Here is a 17,639-nt window from a genome sequence, read left to right on the forward strand (position 1 = left end):
TTCATCCCCATTTGCCAGATGAGGTCACCGAGGCACAGAGAAGTGAAGTGACTTGCCCGAAGTCGCAGAGCCGGGATCGGAACCCACGGATTAGAAGCCACCCGCCGTACTAAGCGCTGGGGTAGATACGAGGCGATCAGGTCGGACCCAGCCCCCCGTCCCACGTGGGGCTCCCAGTCTTCACCCCCCCCTTCCGGAGGAGGGAACTGAGGCCCAGAGAAGTGAGGTGACTTGCCCAAGGTCACCCAGCAGACACCCGGAGAACCCACGACCTTCTGACTCCCGGGCCCGGGTTCTACGCACTAGGCCGGGCCGCTTCTCCCTGTCGGGTCCCCTCCGCCCGCGGGACTCTTCCCCCTCCTCGCCCCCGGGGTCACCTTCCGCCAGGCCGAGGTCCCTTGGTTCATTCGATCGTATTTATTGAGCGCTTACTGTGTGCAGAGCACTGGACTGAGCGCTTGGAATGGACAACTGGGCAACGGAGAGAGACCATCCCTGCCCACTGGCGGGTTTACGGTCCCACCCCAGGATCCCCTCTCTACCCAGGGGTCCTCCTCTCCCTCATCCCCAGGGTTCCCCCTCCCGTCCCGGAGCTTCCTCTCCCGGTCCCGGGACTCCTCCTCCGCCTCCGGACCCCCGTCTCTTCCCCCGGGGCTTCCCCCCGCCCCCTCCTCCCCCCCCCCCCCCCCCCCCCCCCCCCCCCCGAGCTCCCGTCTCTCCCCACTCGGGACTCTCCCTCTCCTCTCCCAGGGCTTTCCTCTCTCACCCCTGGGGCTCCCCCTCCCCCCCCCCCCGGAGACGCCCCCCCCTCCTCCTCTCTTTTCCCGGGGCTCCCCCTCCACCCGTGGCTCGGTGGCACGAGCCCGGGCTCGGGAGTCAGGGGTCGTGGGTTCGACTCCCGGCTCGGCCACTGGTCAGCTGGGTGACTCGGGGCGAGTCGCTTCACTTCTCTGGGCCCGCTCCCTCATCTGTCAAAATGGGGACGAAGACCGGGAGCCTCCCGCGGGACAACCCGATGACCCCGTACGTCCCCCGGCGCTTAGAACGGTGCTCTGCACATAGCAAGCGCTTGACAGATACCAGCGTTATTATTATTCTGCCTTCCCCGAGGATCCCCTCTCTTCCCCCAGGGCTCCCGTCTCTCCCACCCCTCCGGATCCCGTCTTCGGCCCCGTTTTCCAGACGAGGTCACCGAAGCCCCGAGAGGGGCCCGGCCCGGGGTCGCCCGGCCGACCGGCGGCGGAGCCGGGATCGGAACCCACGACCTGCGACTCCCAAGCCCGGGCTCCGGCCGCCGAGCCGCCCCGCCTCCCCCGCGGCCGCCCTCCCTCACCTCGGCCGAGCACGGCCCCGCCGTCCTCGTAGTCCTGGATCTGGGCGTCCTTGAGCCGCAGGAGGCCCGCCAGCTCCCGCACCTGGCCCTGCAGTGCCAGGCTCACGCCCATCAGGGGCTGCACCAGCTGCTCGAACACCTGGGGAGAGAGGGGCCGGTCGGTCCCTCGCCCGGCCGGCGGACGGCCGCGAAGCCGACGTAGCCTCCGGCGATCGTTTAGACCTTTAGACGTCTCGCCGTGCGTGTGCAGAGCACCGTACTGAGCGCTCGGGAGGGGACGGTAGAACCCAGCTGGTAGTCACGTCGCCCGCCCACGACGAGCCGACGTTCGGAGGGGAAGATGGACATTAACAGAAAGAAAGAATCGACACGGGCCCAAGCGCTGGGGGGGCTGAGGGTGGGGGGGATAAACGGGGCAGATAATCATAATAATTCTGGCACTTGTTTAGCGCTTCCTAGGTGCCAGGCGCTGTACTAAGCGCTGGGGTGGAGACGGGCAAACCGGGCTGGACACAGCCCCCGTCCCACGTGGGGCTCACCGTCTCCATCCCCGTTTGACGGAGGAGGGAACTGAGGCCCAGAGAACTGAGGTGACCGGCCCGACGTCACCCGGCAGACGGGGGGGGGGGGGGGGGGGGGGGGGAGCCGGCGGGATCGGAACCCATGACCTTCCGATTCCCGGGTCCGGGCCGCCAGGGCGACGCGGACGGGAGCGGGAGGAGAGGGAACGAGGGCTTCGTCGGGGAAGGCCTCTTGGAGGAGGCGGGCCTGCGGGGGGGCTTTGGAAGGGGTGGGGGGGAGAGAACGTCGGTCGGATGGGAAGGGAGAGGGGGTTTAAGGCGGGACGTGGGCGAGGGGTCGGCGGTGAGGTTGATCCAACTGAGGCACGGTGAGAAAGCTGGCACGACGAGCGTGGCTCAGTGGAAAGAGCCCGGGCTTGGGAGTCAGAGGTCGTGGGTTCGACTCCCGGGCCCTGCCGCTCGTCCGCCGGGTGACTGTGGGCAGGTCACTTCGCTTCTCTGGGCCTCGGTTCCCTCATCTGGAAAATGGGGATTAACCGTGAGCCTCAGGTGAGACCAACTGATGACCCTGTATCTACCCCAGCGCTTAGAACGGCGCTCTGCACATAGTAAGCGCTTAACAAATACCAACATTATTATTATGAGAGGGGCGGAGCGGGCGGGCCCGGCCGGAGGAGGAGGAGGAGGAGGAGAGCGGCCGGGGGAGGGGGGAGGGGGCGACCCGAGGGACGGCTTGAAAGAAAAACAAAAACTGGTATCTGTTAAGCGCTCGCTACGTGCCGAGCACCGTTCTAAGCGCCGGGGTAGACACGGGGGAATCGGGTCGTCCCACGTGGGGCTCCCGGTCTTCATCCCCATTTTCCAGATGCGGGAACCGAGGCGCAGAGAAGTGAAGCGACTCGCCCGCGGTCGCGCAGCTGACGAGGGGCGGGGCCGGGATTCGAACGCACGACCTCCGACTCCCAAGCCCACGCTCTTTCCGCCGAGCCACGCTGCTTCCCTGAAAGCCGACGGTGACGGGTTTCCGTTCGACGGGCAACCCCCGGAGGGCCCTGAGGAGTGGGGAGACGTGGACGCTCGTTCAGAAAGATGATCGTCATCGCGATCGCCGCCACCGATCGATCCTATCCGTGGAGCGCTTACGGTGCGCAGGGCGCCGCGCTGGGAGAGGACATCCGGGCAACAGAGCCAAGTCTGGCCCGGAGGGAGGAGAGACGGGAGGCCGGGAGGTCAGCGAGGAGGCCGCCGCAGTCATCCGGGCGGGAGAGGAGGAGGGCTTGGACTAGAGAGGCGGCGGGGCTCAGTGGCAAGAGCCCGGGCTGGGGAGTCGGAGGTCGTGGGTTCGAATCCCCGCTCCGCCGCGTGTCAGCTGCGGGACCGGGGGCGAGTCCCTTCGCTCCTCTGGGCCTCGGTTCCCTCCTCTGGAAGATGGGGGTGAAGACTGGGAGCCTCCCGTGGGACGACCCGATGACCCTATATCTACCCTAACTCTCAGAGCGGTGCTCTGCCCACAGTAAGCGCTTGACAAGTACCAACGTTATTATTATCATTATTATTACTATCATCAACGTGATTGCCGTTTGAAGGGATGGTTGGATTTTAGCCGTGCTGTGGCGTGGGGAATGGGGATCGGGGGACCAATCGAATATGTGAGTTAAAGGGGAGAGCGAAAGCAAGATGACACCGAGGCTGTGGGCTCGCGAGACACGGAGGACAGCGGTGCTGCTACGGCGATGGGAAAGTCACGGGGAGGGCAGAGTTCAGGTGGGACGATCAGGAGCCCTACTGAGAGCTCACCTCCTCCAGGAGGCCTTCCCAGACTGAGCTTCCCCTTCTCCCTCTGTTCCCTCTCCGCTCCCCCTCCGCTCCCTCCCCCTTCTCCCCTTCCCCTCCCCTCAGCTGAGCCCCCTTCCCCCCCGCCCCTCCCCTCGGCACTGGGCTCATTTGTCTATATTTTTATTCCCCTATTTATTTAGTTAATGAGGTGTCCATCCATCCCCTTCATTCTATCTATCGCGATTAAGTTGTCTCGTTCCTGTCCGTCCGTCCCCCCCGATCGGACCGCGAGCCCGTCAGTGGGCGGGGACGGTCCCTCTCCATTGCCCGACTGTCCATTCCGAGCGCTTCGGTCCAGTGCTCCGCACGGAGTAAGCGCCCAATAAATACGGCTGCATGAATGAACGAATGGGGAGTTCTGTCGGGACGTGTAAATCTGAGGCGACGGGAGGACAGCCAAGTAGAGACGTCCCGAGAAGCAGCGTCTATCTCATCACCGACCCCTGGCCCGCGTCCCACCTCCGGCCCGGAACGCCCTCCCTCCTCAAATCCCCCGGACAGTGACTCTCCCCCTCCTTCCAGGCCTTCCCGCGGGCCCACCTCCTCCCAGAGGCCTTCCCAGACTAAGCTCCCTCTTTCCTCGTCTCCCGCCCCCTTCCGCGTCGCCCCGACTCGCTCCCTTAGTTCACCCTCTTCCCAGCCCCGCGCCGCCTATGCCCATCTCTGTCATTTATTATTTACGTTAAGGTCCGTAAGCTCATTGGCACCGGGGCTGATGATTCATAACAATGGTATCTGTTAAGCACTTACTGTGTGCCAAGCACTGTTCCAAGCACTGGGGGGGGGGGGGGGGGGTTTCGAATCAATCAGGTCGTCCCCCATGGGGCTCCCGGTCTTCATCCCCATTTTCCAGATGAGGTCACCGAGGCCCAGAGAAGTGAAGAGGCTTGCCCGAGGTCACCGGCGGACGAGCGTCGCAGCCGGGATTAGAACCCACGTCCTCTGACTCCCAAGCCCGGGCTCCTGCCACTAAGCCACGCCGCTTCTCAGTGACGGGAAGATCGCGGGGAGGACAGGTGAAGACCGTGAGCCCCGCGAGAGACAACCTGATGACCTTGCATCTCCCCCAGCACTTAGAACAGTGCTTGGCACATAGTAAGCGCCTAACAAAGGCCATCCTCATCATCGTTATTATTATCATTACTCAGGCCCGTTCCCCCAGACTGGGAGAGCGGCGCTGGGCCCGTTGTAAGCGCTTAGCGGGTTCCATCATCATCATCATCATCATCATCGTCATTATTATTCTCCCGTGCGGAAATGAGGAGCAGGGGGAGGGGGCAGCTTCTTCTGGGGGTCAGAGGGCGGTGGGGTCAGCCCAAGGTAACCGGTCCGGTTCGGGCCCGTTCCCCCAGACCGGTATTTGGTCCGGCTCGGGCCCGTTCCCCCAGACCGGTACCCGGTCCGGCTCGGGCCCGTTCCCCCAGACCGGTACCCGGTCCGGCTCGGGCCCGCTCCCCCAGACGGGTAGCCGGTCCGGTTCGGGCCCGGCTCCTCCGGTCCGTTAACGGGTCCGGTTCGGACCCGCTCCCCCATTCCGGTATCCCCAGACCGGATACCGGTCCAGGTCAGGCCTGCTCCCCTGGAGGGTGCGGTTGGGCCCCCCGCCCCCCCAGACCCCCAGACCCCCCGATGGCAGGCCTGAGGCCGAGGCCCCGCAGGCGGCCGGTGGGCCCGGAGGCCCGAGGCCGGACGATGGCCGGGGGAGGAGCGCCTCCTGCCGGCTGCCACGGCCCCCTGCACACCCTCCGCACTAGCGGGGGCCCACGGGGGACCCCCCCGCCCCCATCCCCACCCTCACCCCCAAAATGAGCAGAGAACCGGCCCCCGTGTCCCCACGCGGGGGGTCGACCCCCCAGCCGGCACCCCTTGGGCTGACCCCACCGCCCTCCGACCCCCGGAGGAAGCTGCCCCCTCCCCGGGCCTCCCGCTCCCCGCTCCTCATTTCCACACGGGACAACAACGATAATGATAATGATGATGATGATGATGGAACTTGCTAAGCGCTCACTACGGGCCCCCCGCCGTTCCCACGCCGGGAAGCGGCGTGGCTCAGTGGCACGAACCCGGGCTGGGGAGTCAGGGGTCACGGGTTCGACTCCCGGCTCCGCCGCCCGTCAGCCGGGTGACCGCGGGCGGGTCGCTTCGCTTCTCTGGGCCTCGGTTCCCTCAGCTGTAAAATGGGGATTAGGACCGGGAGCCCCACGTGGGACGACCCGACTACCCTGTATCCCCCAGCGCTTAGAACAGCTCCGCACCGCACGTAGTAAGCGCTTAACAAGTACCAACATCATTATTATTATTGTTATTCTAAGCGCCGGGGTGGATAAAAGCTCAAACGAGGTCACACACGGTCCCCGTCCCACACGGGACTCCCACGTGGAGAAGCGGCGCCGCTCAGTGGCGGGAGGCCGGGCTTGGCGGTCAGAGGTCGTGGGTTCTAATCCCGGCCCCGCCGCCGGTCAGCTGGGGGACTTCGGGCCGCTCACTTGGCTTCTCCGGGCCTCAGCGACCTCCTCTGGAAAACGGGGACGAGGCCTGGGAGCCTCCCGGGGGACAACCTGATCACCTTGGATCTATCCCGGCGCGTAGAACGGTGCCTGGCACGTGGCGAGCGCTTAACAAATACCATTATTATTATTTATCATCATTGGGTCCGTGCTCTTCGTCCCCATTTTATAACGAGGTCACCGAGGCACAGAGAAGTGAAGCGACTGGCCCCAGGTCACGCAGCAGACAAGTGACAGAGGCGGAACGAAAACCCCACCCGTCAATCCATCGATGCACGGTGTCCCTCGAGCGCTGACCGTGTGCAGAGCACCGTACTGAGCGCTCGGGAGGGCCCGATACATCAGAGCCGGCAGACACCGTTCCCTGCCCACGCGGAGCCGACAGCGGAAGCAGCCCGGCCTAGTGGGGGGAGCCCGGGCCGGGGAGTCGGGAGGACCCGGGTTCTAATCCCGACTCCGCCGCTCGTCTGCGGCGGGCCTCGGGCGAGCCACTTCGCGTCTCCGGGCCTCAGTTCCCTCATCTGGAAAACGGGGATGGAGCCCGGGAGCCCCACGGGGGCCGGGGACCGTGTCCCGCCCGATCACCTCTTATCTACCCCAGCGCTTAGTACACAGTCCGGCACGTAGTAAGCGCTTAACAGATCCCGTTTTTTAAAAAAAAGAAGACAAGGAAAGCGGGTTCACCGGGGCTGCAGGGGTTGGACTCTGAGCTTCCAGAACTCTGACCCTTTCTCTCTCCACCTCTAGTCACGGGACCTTTGTGCCTTTTTTATTATTTCCTTTAGGCATTTAACCCCGCCTCTGTCCCAGCCGCTTTTATTATTCACTCAGTGGTATTTACTGAGCGCTTACTAGGTGCAGAGCACTGGACTAAGCGCTTGGAACGGACAGATCGGCATCTATCCGGGAAGCGGTGCGGCCCGGCGGGTCGGCCCCGGGCCCGGGAGTCGGGAGGACCCGCGTTCTCCGCCACCTCGGGCCGCTGGCTTCACCTCGTCTGGGCCTCGGTTCCCTCGTCCGTAAATCGGGGACGGAGACCGTGAGCCCCGGCGCTCAGAACGGCGCCTGACATGTAGTAAGCGCTTCACGGATACCGTCGTCTTCATCACTGCTGCCTTGCTAGTTCGCCGCAACGCCCCTCTCCACCTTTACCGTATTCTCCCCCCGTATATTCTTTCCCAGCGTTTATGGAACCGTCTGCCCGCGGTAAGGGCTTAATAATCAACCCGCTCACGGTGTTTATTGAGCGCTTACGGTCAGCGGAGACTGGGATGAGCGTCCGGGAGCGTCCGCTAGACACGATTACGGTCACGACTGTTGCGGCTTCCCGGAGGCAGGGGATCCGAGGGAGCGGGAAGGAAGGAGGGAAGGAGTCCGGTACTCTGCACGAAGGAAGCGCTCGATAATCGTAACAATAATAACGTTGGCGTCCGTTAAGCGCCTACTACGTGCCGAGCGCCGTCCTAAGCGCCGGGGGAGGTACGGGGTCATCGGGTGGTCCCACGGGAGGCTCCCGGTCTTCAGCCCCATTTTCCAGATGAGGTCACCGAGGCCCAGAGAAGCGAAGGGACTCGCCCACGGTCACCCAGCTGACACGCGGCAGATCCGGCATCCGGACCCGTGACCTCGGACTCCCGAGCCCGGCCTCTTTTCCGCTGAGCCACGCTGCTTCTCCAAATACCTCTGACCGATAGACTGATCGACTGTTCCTGAAACCGGACGGAAGGGGGAAAGCAGCGTGACCTAGCGCAGACGGCCCGGGCCTGGGGCGGGTCAGAGGTTCTGGGTTCTAATCCCCCCACACCTGCCCGCTGGGTGACCCCGGGCGAGTCACTTTGCTTCTCGGAGCTTCGGTTCCCTCCTCCGGAAAACGGGGGTTGGATTCCCGGTCTACCTCCTGCTTCGACTGTGAGCCCCAGGTGGGACGGAGACGGGAGTTCAATCTGAATGATCTTGTTTCTGCCCCGGGGGCTGGGCACGGGGCTTGGCGCATAGTAAGCACTTCACAGTTGCCACCCTTATTTATTTCTAGCAAAGCTGGACGGCCTAGTGGAAAGGGCTCGGGCTTGGGAGCCGGGGGACCTGGGTTCTGATCCCAGCTCTGCCACTTGTCTGTTGTGATGTCTTGGACATCGCACTTGATGATGTCGGTGTTTGCTAAGCGCTCACTATGTGCCGAGCACTGTTCTGAGCGCCGGGGCGGACACAGGGGGATCAGGTCGTCCCCACGTGGGGCTCGCGGTCTTCACCCCCATCCCGAGGCCCAGAGAAGCGAAGCGACTCGCCCCCCGGTCACCCAGCTGACAAGTGGCAGAGCCGGGATTCGAACTCATGACCTCTGACCCCAAAGCCCGTGTTCTTTCCACTGAGCCACGCTGCTTCATTTCTCTGTGCCTCAGTTACCTGCAAAATAACAACAACAATGACGCTATTTGTTGAGTGCTTACTACACTGGTATTTGTTAGGCGCTTACTATGTGCAGAGCACTGTTCTAAGCGCTGGGGGAGATACAGGGTGGCTCGGTGGAAAGAGCCCGGGCTTGGGAGCCGGAGGTCACGGGTTCTAATCCCGGCTCCGCCGCTTGTCAGCTGGGTGACTTTGGGGGAGTCGCTTCGCTTCTCTGGGCCTCAGTTCCCTCATCTGGAAAACGGGGATGAAGAGACCGGGAGCCTCACGAGGGACAACCTGATCACCTTGTATCTACCCAGCGCTTAGAACGGTGCTTGGCACATGGTAAGCGCTTAACAAATACCGACATTATTATCATACAGGGTAATCAGGTTGTCCCATGTGAGGCTCCCAGGCTTCATCCCCATTGTCCAGATGAGGGAAGTGAGGCACAGAGAAGTGACTTGCCCACAAGTCACCCAGCTGACAAGTGGCAGGGCTGGGATTCGAACCCATGCCCTCTGACTGCCAAGCCCGGGCCTTTTCCAGTGAGCCGTGCTGCGCCGAGCACCGTTCTACGCACTGGGGTAGATACGGGGTGATCGGGTCGTCCCACGCGGGGCTCCCGGCCTTCATCCCCATCTCCCGGATGAGGTCGCCGAGGCCCAGAGAAGTCAAGTGACTCGCCCACAGTCACCCAGCTGACAGGTGGGGGAGCCGGGATTAGAACTCATGGCCTCAGACTCCCAAACCCGGGCTCTTTCCACTTCAGCCAAGCTGCTTCTCAGCTGCTTCTAATCATAAGCAGCGTGGCTCAAGAGAAGCAGCGTGGCTCAGTGGAAAGAGCCCGGGCTTCGGAGTCAGGGATCATGAGTTCGAATCCCCGCACGGCCCCTTGTCAGCCGGGTGACTGTGGGCGAGTCACTTCCCTTCTCTGGGCCTCGGTTCCCTCATCGGTAAAATGGGGATGAAGACCGGGAGCCCCGCGTGGGACGGCCCGATTCCCCCGCGTCTACCCCAGCGCTTAGAACGGCGCTCGGCACCTAGTAAGCGCTTAACAGAGACCGACATTATCATTAAACAGTATTTGTTAAGCGCCAATTATGTGCCAAGCACTGTGCTAAGCGCTGGGGCAGATAGAAGGTCATCAGGGTGGACAGAGTCCCTGCCCGGCCCGATATGGGGCTCAAAGTCTTCATCCCCATTTTATTCATTCTTTCATTCAACGGTTTTTACTAAGTGCTTCCTTATGGCAGAGCACTGTACTAAGCACTTGGGAGAGTGTAATACGGTAACAATCAGGGACATTCCCTGCCTACAGCGAGCTCACAGTCTAGAGGGGGAGGCAGACATTAACCTACATACACAGGTCAATTACAGCTACGTGCGGAAAGAGTCCGGGCTCGGGAGTCGGCGGTCACGGGTTCGAATCCCGGCTCCGCCGCTTTTCAGCTGGGTGACCGCGGGCCAGTCACGTCACTTCTCTGGGCCTCAGTTCCCTCATCTGTCAAATGGGGATGAGGACCGCCAGCCCCACGAGGGACAACCGGATGACCCCGTATCTCCCCCGGCGCTTCCGACAGTGCTCGGCGCACAGTAAGCGCTTAACGAATACCAACGTTACTATTACATGTGCTCTGGGGATGAGGTAACTGAGGCTCAGCGAAGTGAAGTGACTTGCCCAGGGTCACACAGCGGACGAGCGGCAGAGCCGGGATTAGAACCCATGACCTCTGACTCCCAGGCCCGGGCTCTCCCCACTATATTGTTTCTCTCCGATTCAACACCTGCTGTCCCTCCGACTTCGATTTTGAGCCACGTATGACAATGTTGGTACTCGCGAAGCGCTTACTACGTGCAGAGCGCCGTTCTGAGCGCCGGGGGAGACACGGGGTCGTCGGGTCGTCCCACGGGAGGCTCACGGTTAATCCCCGTTTTCCGGATGAGGTCACCGAGGCCCGGAGAAGCGAAGCGACTCGCCCACGGGCCCCCGGCTGACGGGTGGCGGGGCCGGGATTCGAACCCGTGACCTCTGGACTCCCAAGCCCGGGCTCTTTTCCGCTGAGCCACGCTGCCTGGGACCCGATTGGGTTTTTCTTTACGGTGCTTGTTAAGCGCTTACTACGCGCCAGGCGCCGTGCTCAGCGCCGGTGGGGGCTACAAGCCCAGCGGGCCGGACGCGGTCTACGTCCCACAAGGGGCTCACGGGCCTAATCTTCTCTAGACTGTCGGCGCGCTACGGGCAAGGAACGCGTCTGCCGAGTCCGTCGGACTGCCCGCTCCCAAGCGCTCAGCGCATGGTGAGCGGTCAATAAATACCACCGATCGGTCGGGTCGATCGATTCAGAGGCCCACCGGGCCCCCCGCCCCCCCGCCCCCGGGCCCCCTCCCCGGTCTCGCCAGGCCGGCCGGGGCAGGGACACGCTGGAAATCCCAGCGGCAGGGCATGGAAGCCGCGTGGCCGAGTGGACGGAGCGCGGGCCGGGACTGAGTTCTAATCTCAGCTCTGCCGCTCGTCCGCCGTGCGGCCCTGGGCAAGACCCTTCGCCTCTCTGGGCCTCAGTTCCCTCATCTGGAAAATGGGGATAGAGACCAGGGTCCAACCTGACCAGCCGGTATCGACGCCGGCACTCAGAACAGCGCTTGGCACATAGTAAGCGCTTCGGACGGGGACCGCGTCCAACCCGATTCGCTTGTACCGATAATAATCACGCTGGTATTGGTTAGGCGCTTACTACGTGCCCAGCGCTGTTCGAAGCAGCGGCGGCTTAGCGGAAAGAGCCCGGGCTTGGGAGTCGGAGGTCGCGGGTTCTAGTCCCGACTCCGACGCTTGGCAGTTGGGCGACTTTGGGCGGGTCACTCCACTCCTCTGTGCCTCAGTGACCTCATCTGGAAAACGGGGACGAAGACGGTGAGCCCCACGGGGGACAGCCCGATGACCTCGTATCCCCCCCGGCGCTTAGAACGCTGCTTGCCACATAGGAAGGGCTTAACACATGCCACCGTGATTACTCTAAGCGCTGGGGTAGATAAAAGGTGATCGGGTCGTCCCCCGTGGGGCTCCCGGTCTTCATCCCCATTTTCCGGATGAGGTCACCGAGGCCCAGAGAAGGGAAGTGACTCGTCCCAAATCACCCGGCTGATAAGTGCCGGAGCTGGGATTAGAATGATAACGACGACGACGTCGGTATCTGTCGAGCACCGTTCTAAGCGCCGGGGGAGATCCGGGGTCATCGGGTTGTCCCACGTGAGGCTCCCAGTTTTTAATCCCCGTTTTAGAGATGAGGGCACCGAGGCACGGAGAAGTGAAGAGACTCGGTCACGGTCCCACAGCTGACAAGCGGCGGAGCCGGGATCCGAACCCGTGACCTCCGGCTCCCAAGCCCGGCCTCTTTCCACTGAGCCACGCCGCTTCCCCCAGCATCTTCTCCCGCGCCCCCCCCCCCCCCGGCGCTTAGGACAGTGCCCGGCACATAGCAGGCGCTTAACAACTACCGTGACACAAAACCAAGCGCGGTTATCATGATAACGAGAGGCAGCTCGGAGGGAGGGGGTCCCGCCGCGCCCCCCCGACTCACCAGGCTGGAGGGGGCCGGGGCGCAGTGGAACTCCCAGCGGAAGGGCAGGCCGGCCAGCTGGCCGCCCACGCTCAGGGTGAGGGTCCCGGCGGCGCGGGTGCAGCGGAAGGTGGTCCCGGGGGGCGCTCCGCCGGGCGGGGGGTCTCGGCCGCGGTCGGGGGCTCCGCCGGCCTCCATCAGGGAGCCCAGCAGGCCGTCGAGGCGCGACAGGAAGGCGGCGGGGGGGGCCGTCAGACGCCTGTTCAGCTCCTGGGGGACGGCGAGACGGCCGGAACGTCAGACCGGCGGGCGGGCGGACGCGGACCGAGGGGCGGGGGCGGACCGGCCGCCGGACGCCGACGGAGAGGCCGCTGGGCGACCTCGGGCGAGTCGCGCGACCTCTCCGGGGCCTCCTCTGGAAAACTGATCCATTGATTACGGCACGTGTCCAGCGCGTGCTACGTGCCGGGCACCGTTCTAAGCGCGGGGGGAGACGCAAGGCCAACGGGCGGTCCCACGTAGGGCTCGGGCTCTTCGTCCCCGTTTTCCAGGTCACCGAGGCCCGGGGAAGTGAAGCGACTTGCCCGAGGTCACCCGGCTGACGAGCGGCGGAGCCGGCGTTCGAACCCACGACCTCTGACTCCCGAGCCCGGGCTCTTTCCACTGCGCCGCGCTGCTCCTCAGCAGTCGTGGTATCTGTCGAGCGCTCGCTGTCTGCGAAGCACCGTGAGGCCGCACTCGCCCAGGCGCTTGGTACAGTCCTCCGCACGCGGTAAGCGCTCAACAAATACAAAGGACGGGCTGGGCGGAGAATGCGTCTACGGGGGACCGTGCGCTCCCGAGCGCTCGCTCCGCTAAGCGCTCGATGGGCGGCAGCGGCGTGGAGCGGGTTGAGCGCCCACGAGGACCGGAGGACTCTATTAAGCGGCCGGGAGAGGACACTGCGGCAGCGTTAGCGGACACGTTCAGTAAGAGCCCGGGCTGGGGAGTCAGAGGTCACGGGTTCGAATCCCGGCTCCGCCACTTGCCAGCCGTGTGACCGGGGGCACGTCACTTCACTTCCCCGGGCCTCGCCGACCTCATCTGGAAAACGGGGATGAAGACCGGGAGCCTCCCGTGGGCCGACCCGATGACCCCGTCTCTCCCCCAGCGCTCAGAACGGCGCTCGGCGCAGAGTGAGCGCTTAACAGATACCAACATTATCATCAGGCACTTACTGAGCGCTTCGCCAATACTATATAGCCAACGAAGGTTATTATTTCAAAGTCGGTGATCGGCGAACTTATTTATCAGATAAATACGATGAGCTGTTTAATCCCGCACGGAGCGGACCGTGACCTCCTCGAAGGCAGGGACCGCGCTACCGTCCCCTCCCCCCGGCGCCCCGCGCAGAGCGGACGGGGAGCCCCTGGGGGGACGGGGATCTCGTCCCCCCCCCGCCCCGCCCCGTCCCGAGCGCTCAGCGCGGCCGCCGCTCACCTTGGCCCTCCTGCCGACCAGGTCCGAGTCGACGCGCTCGAGCCAGGCGTGCCGGAGGTCGCAGAGCAGCAGGACGTAGCCGCGGTCGGTGAAACGGGCCTTGGCCAGGAGCGAGTCCCCGGACAGCCGAAGCCAGGCCCAGGGCCGCCTCAACAGGCCGCCTTCCGCCTCCTCCATCTGCGCGACAACGTGCGGCCCCCGTCGGCCTCCCCCCCCCCGCCTCCCCGAATTCTATATTCCTAATCACGGCGGGCCCGCCTCCTCCGAGACGGCCTCGCTCTGTAACCAGCGTGGCTCGGCGGAAAGAGGCCGGGCTCGGGAGTCGGAGGTCACGGGTTCGAATCCCGGCTCCGCCCCCCCCCCCCCCCCGTCAGCCGGGTGACCGTGGGCGAGTCGCTTCACTCCTCTGGGCCTCGGTGGCCTCATCCGGAAAAACGGGGATGAACCGTGAGCCTCACGGGGGACGACCCGATGACCCTGTCTCTCCCCCAGCGCTTAGAACGGCGCTCTGCACGTAGGAAGCGCTTAACAGATACCAACATTATTATTATTATTATTATGATGTAACCGATTTGTCCACTCCAAGCGCTTAGTGCCAGTGCTCTGCACATAGTAAGCGCTCGATAAATTCGATTGAATGAATGAAAGAGGCCTTCCCAGACTGAGCCCCCCTCTTCCTCATCTCCCACTCCCTCCTGCAAGCGGAGCGGCGCAGTGGAAAGAGCCCGGGCTTGGGAGTCGGAGGTCGTGGGTTCGAACCCCCTCACCTGCGGCGGTGAGAACAATGTTTGGCACATAGTAAGTGCTTAAGAAATATCATCGTTATTATCACTGAATTATCTGCGAGCAGGGAACAGGTCTACCAACCTCTGTTAGGTTGTATTCTCCCAAGCGCTTAGTACAGTAGTAGCTTAGCGAGAAGCAGCCGGGGCTCAGTGGAAAGAGGCCGGGCTTGGGAGTCAGAGGTCACGGGTTCAAATCCCAGCTCCGCCGCTTGCCAGCTGTGGGACTTTGGGCAAGTCACGTCACTTCTCTGGGCCTCAGTGACCTCATCGGGAAAATGGGGATGGAGACTGGGAGCCCCACCTTGCCTCCCCCCAGCGCTTAGAGCAGTGCTTGCCCCATAGTAAGCGCTTAACAAATACCAACATTATTATTATTACAGTACATAGTAAGTGCTCAATAAATACGATGGCTTGCTTTCTCGGTACGTGGGACCAGCTCCGCTCCCGATCCTGGAATTGCGTCGCCCCCGCCACCGTCTACAGAGAAGCAGCGTGGCTCGGCGGACAGAGCCCGGGCTTGGGAGTCAGAGGTCATGGGTTCAAATCCCGGCTCTGCCACTCGTCAGCTGTTTGACTGTGGGCAAGTCACTTCACTGTGCCTCAGTTATCTCATCTGTAAAATGGGGGTGAAGGCTGTGAGCCTCCCGTGGGACAACCTGATGACCCCGTGTCTCCTCCAGCGCTTAGAACAGTGCTCTGCCCATAGGAAGCGCTTAACAAATGCCAACGTTACTCTTAATCCTTCCGCTGCCATCCCAGGCATTACCGACTACCGTCCCTCCCGTCGGGACGCGAATCGCCATCAGCCGCCTCCTCCTCCTCCTGGGCGGATCCCTCCCTGGCTCCTCGCTCCCCACGTGGCTCTTGGATGTCCAGCAACTCAGCTTCCCCCTCCGGACCCTTCTCCCCGAGCCAGGCTGCCGCCCACCCTGGGCCCAACCACCCCAGCACGAGGAAACCGAGGCAGAAATGGGGCAGAGGCTCGTCGCCTCCAGCCCCGGTTCCTAGGCCGAGGTGAGGAAACAGATGAGGGAGAGCAATCGCCCCCTCCCCCCCGCCAACTACGGTCTCGACCCCAGGGTGGGGAAACTGAGGCAGAGATGGTAGGGGCAAGTCTAGCCAGCCCCCATCCCGCCCCGCCCCCCCACTCCCAGGCCAAAGGTAAACCGAGGCAGGGATGGGGGCCGCGGCCCAGCCTGCCCCACCCTGGCCTCAACCCCCAAGCCGAAGAAGGTAAACTGAGTTTGGGGGGAGGCGGCAGTGACAGATGAACCCCTGGGGCCCCTGTCCCTGTAAATCATAATATTCATTCATCCGTCCATTGGCATTTACTGAGGGCTTACTGTGTGCCGAGCACTGTACTAAGCGCTTGGAATAATTATTACGGTTCTGGTTAAGCAGTTACTATGTGCCAAACACTGTTCTGAGCACCGGGGTAGACGCGAGTTAATCAGGTTGGGCCCAGCCCCTGTCCCACACGGGACTTACACTCCTAAACCCCATTTTACAGATGAGGGAACTGAGGCCCAGAGAGGTGACGTGACTTGCCCAAAGTCACCCAGCAGGCAGGTGGCGGAGCGGGAATCAGAACCCAGGTCCTTTTGACTCGTAGGCCCGGGCCCTAAACTGCGGCAGAGATGTCGAGTTGGGGGCGGGGTGGGGGTCTAGCCAGTGCCCTAGCCCTAGCTAGGTGGGGTGGGGTGTCTAGCTCTAGCCCCAACCCCCAGGCCCAAGGTAAACTGAGGCAGAGAGGAGTGGGAAGGTTTAACTGGCCACCGCCCTGGTCCCAACCCCCAGACCGAAGGTAAACTGAGGCAGGAACGTTGCGCGGGGTAGAGAAGCAGCGTGGCTCTCAGTGGCAAGAGCCCGGGCTTGGGAGTCAGAGGTCATGGGTTCAAATCCCGGCTCTGCCACTTGGCAGCTGGGTGACTGTGGGCCAGTCACTTCACTGGGCCTCAGTGACCTCATCTGGAAAATGGGGATGAAGACTGGGAGCCTCCCGTGGGACAACCTGTTCATCCCAGGCGCTTAGTACAGTGCCCTGCACATAGTAAGCGCTCAATAAATACTATTGAATGAATGAATGAACCTGATGACCCTGCATCTCCCCCAGCACTTGGAACAGTGCTCTGCACATAGGAAGCGCTTAACGAATACCAACATTATTATTATTATTATTATTATTATTAGGGGGATAATAGCGTAGCCGGCCTCTGCCCTGAGCCCAACACCCAGGACAAAAAAGGTAAACTGAGGGGAGACAAGGACGGAGGCGTCAACCACCTGTTACGAGGCAGGCTAACTTGAAGGAGGGAGAGCGCATGCGCCGGCGGGAAGAACGGGCGGGAGGGAGGGCGCATGCGCCGGCTGGGCGGGAGGAAGGGAGGGCGCATGCGCCGACTGGCCGGGAGGGAGGGAGAGCGCATGCGCCGATGGGCGGGGAGGGCGGGCGGGCAGCAGTGCGCATGCGCGGTCGGGGCGCGGGCAGGAAGAGCGTAGGGGACGGGAAGATGACACCCTGTGCCGGTCTCCCGAGCCCTGACCCTCCGCTGGCGCCGGGCCCCGCGCGCGGTACAGCGACCGTTGGGAGCCTCGCTCCGTCTCCCCGCCCCGTCCCCCACAAAGCGGGGGGAGCCCCGACGCGGCGGCCCCGCAGCCCCGGGCGCAACGGAAAATCCCCGGCTCGGCCCCACCCCCAGCCCCTCCCTACCGTCAGCGGCGGCAACGCCTCCATCGCTCCCGGCCGCGCCGAGCCACGGACACCGCCCGGAGAGGGAGGGGAGGGGGCGGGGCTAGAAAGGGGAGGGGACGGGGCTTGGACCGAGAGGGAGGGCGGGTTGGTCACGTGTCGATGGGCGGGGCCTCGCGCCGGGTGGGCGGGGCTTAGGGAGTATGTGCGGTGATTGGGCGCGCGCGGATGGGGGGGGCTTAGGGGAACGCTCGTGGCCGGAGGCGGGGATTGGCTGCGCGCGCGGGTGGGCGGGGCTTAGACTGTATGTGAGGTGATTGGGCGCGCGGGTGGGCGGGGCTTAGCGCGAGCGCTTGCGGCCGGAGACGGGGATTGGGCGCGCGCGCGCGGGAGGGCGGGGCTAGAAAGCCGCGTGGGCGGGGCTTAGGGCGCGGACGGGGATTGGACGCGCGCAGGAGGGCGGGGCTTGGAGGCGGACGGGGATTGGACGCGTGCGGGGTTTAGGTAGTTTGTGCAGCGATTGGGCGCGCGCAGTTGGGCGGGG

The 17,639-nt window shown here is 63.6% G+C and overlaps 1 protein-coding gene across 1 annotated transcript in view; it reads right to left on the minus strand.

Annotated features, from left to right (window-relative positions):
• NHEJ1 (non-homologous end joining factor 1) overlaps positions 1 to 17,181 on the minus strand; it is a 121,906-nt gene extending 104,725 nt beyond the window's left edge. Inside the window, exons 1-4 of the mRNA XM_029064370.2 lie at positions 17,117 to 17,181; positions 13,622 to 13,798; positions 12,164 to 12,412; positions 1,334 to 1,472 (exon numbers count right to left, since the gene is read on the minus strand). Of these exons, the coding sequence (XP_028920203.1) occupies positions 1,334 to 1,472; positions 12,164 to 12,412; positions 13,622 to 13,798; positions 17,117 to 17,140 (589 nt within the window). The 5' untranslated portion in view covers positions 17,141 to 17,181. The remainder of the gene's footprint in view (positions 1 to 1,333; positions 1,473 to 12,163; positions 12,413 to 13,621; positions 13,799 to 17,116) is intronic.
• Between the last annotated feature and the right edge of the window lie 458 nt (positions 17,182 to 17,639).

This window comes from Ornithorhynchus anatinus, chromosome 1 (assembly GCF_004115215.2).
Source record: "Ornithorhynchus anatinus isolate Pmale09 chromosome 1, mOrnAna1.pri.v4, whole genome shotgun sequence".
Classification (NCBI taxonomy): domain Eukaryota; kingdom Metazoa; phylum Chordata; class Mammalia; order Monotremata; family Ornithorhynchidae; genus Ornithorhynchus; species Ornithorhynchus anatinus.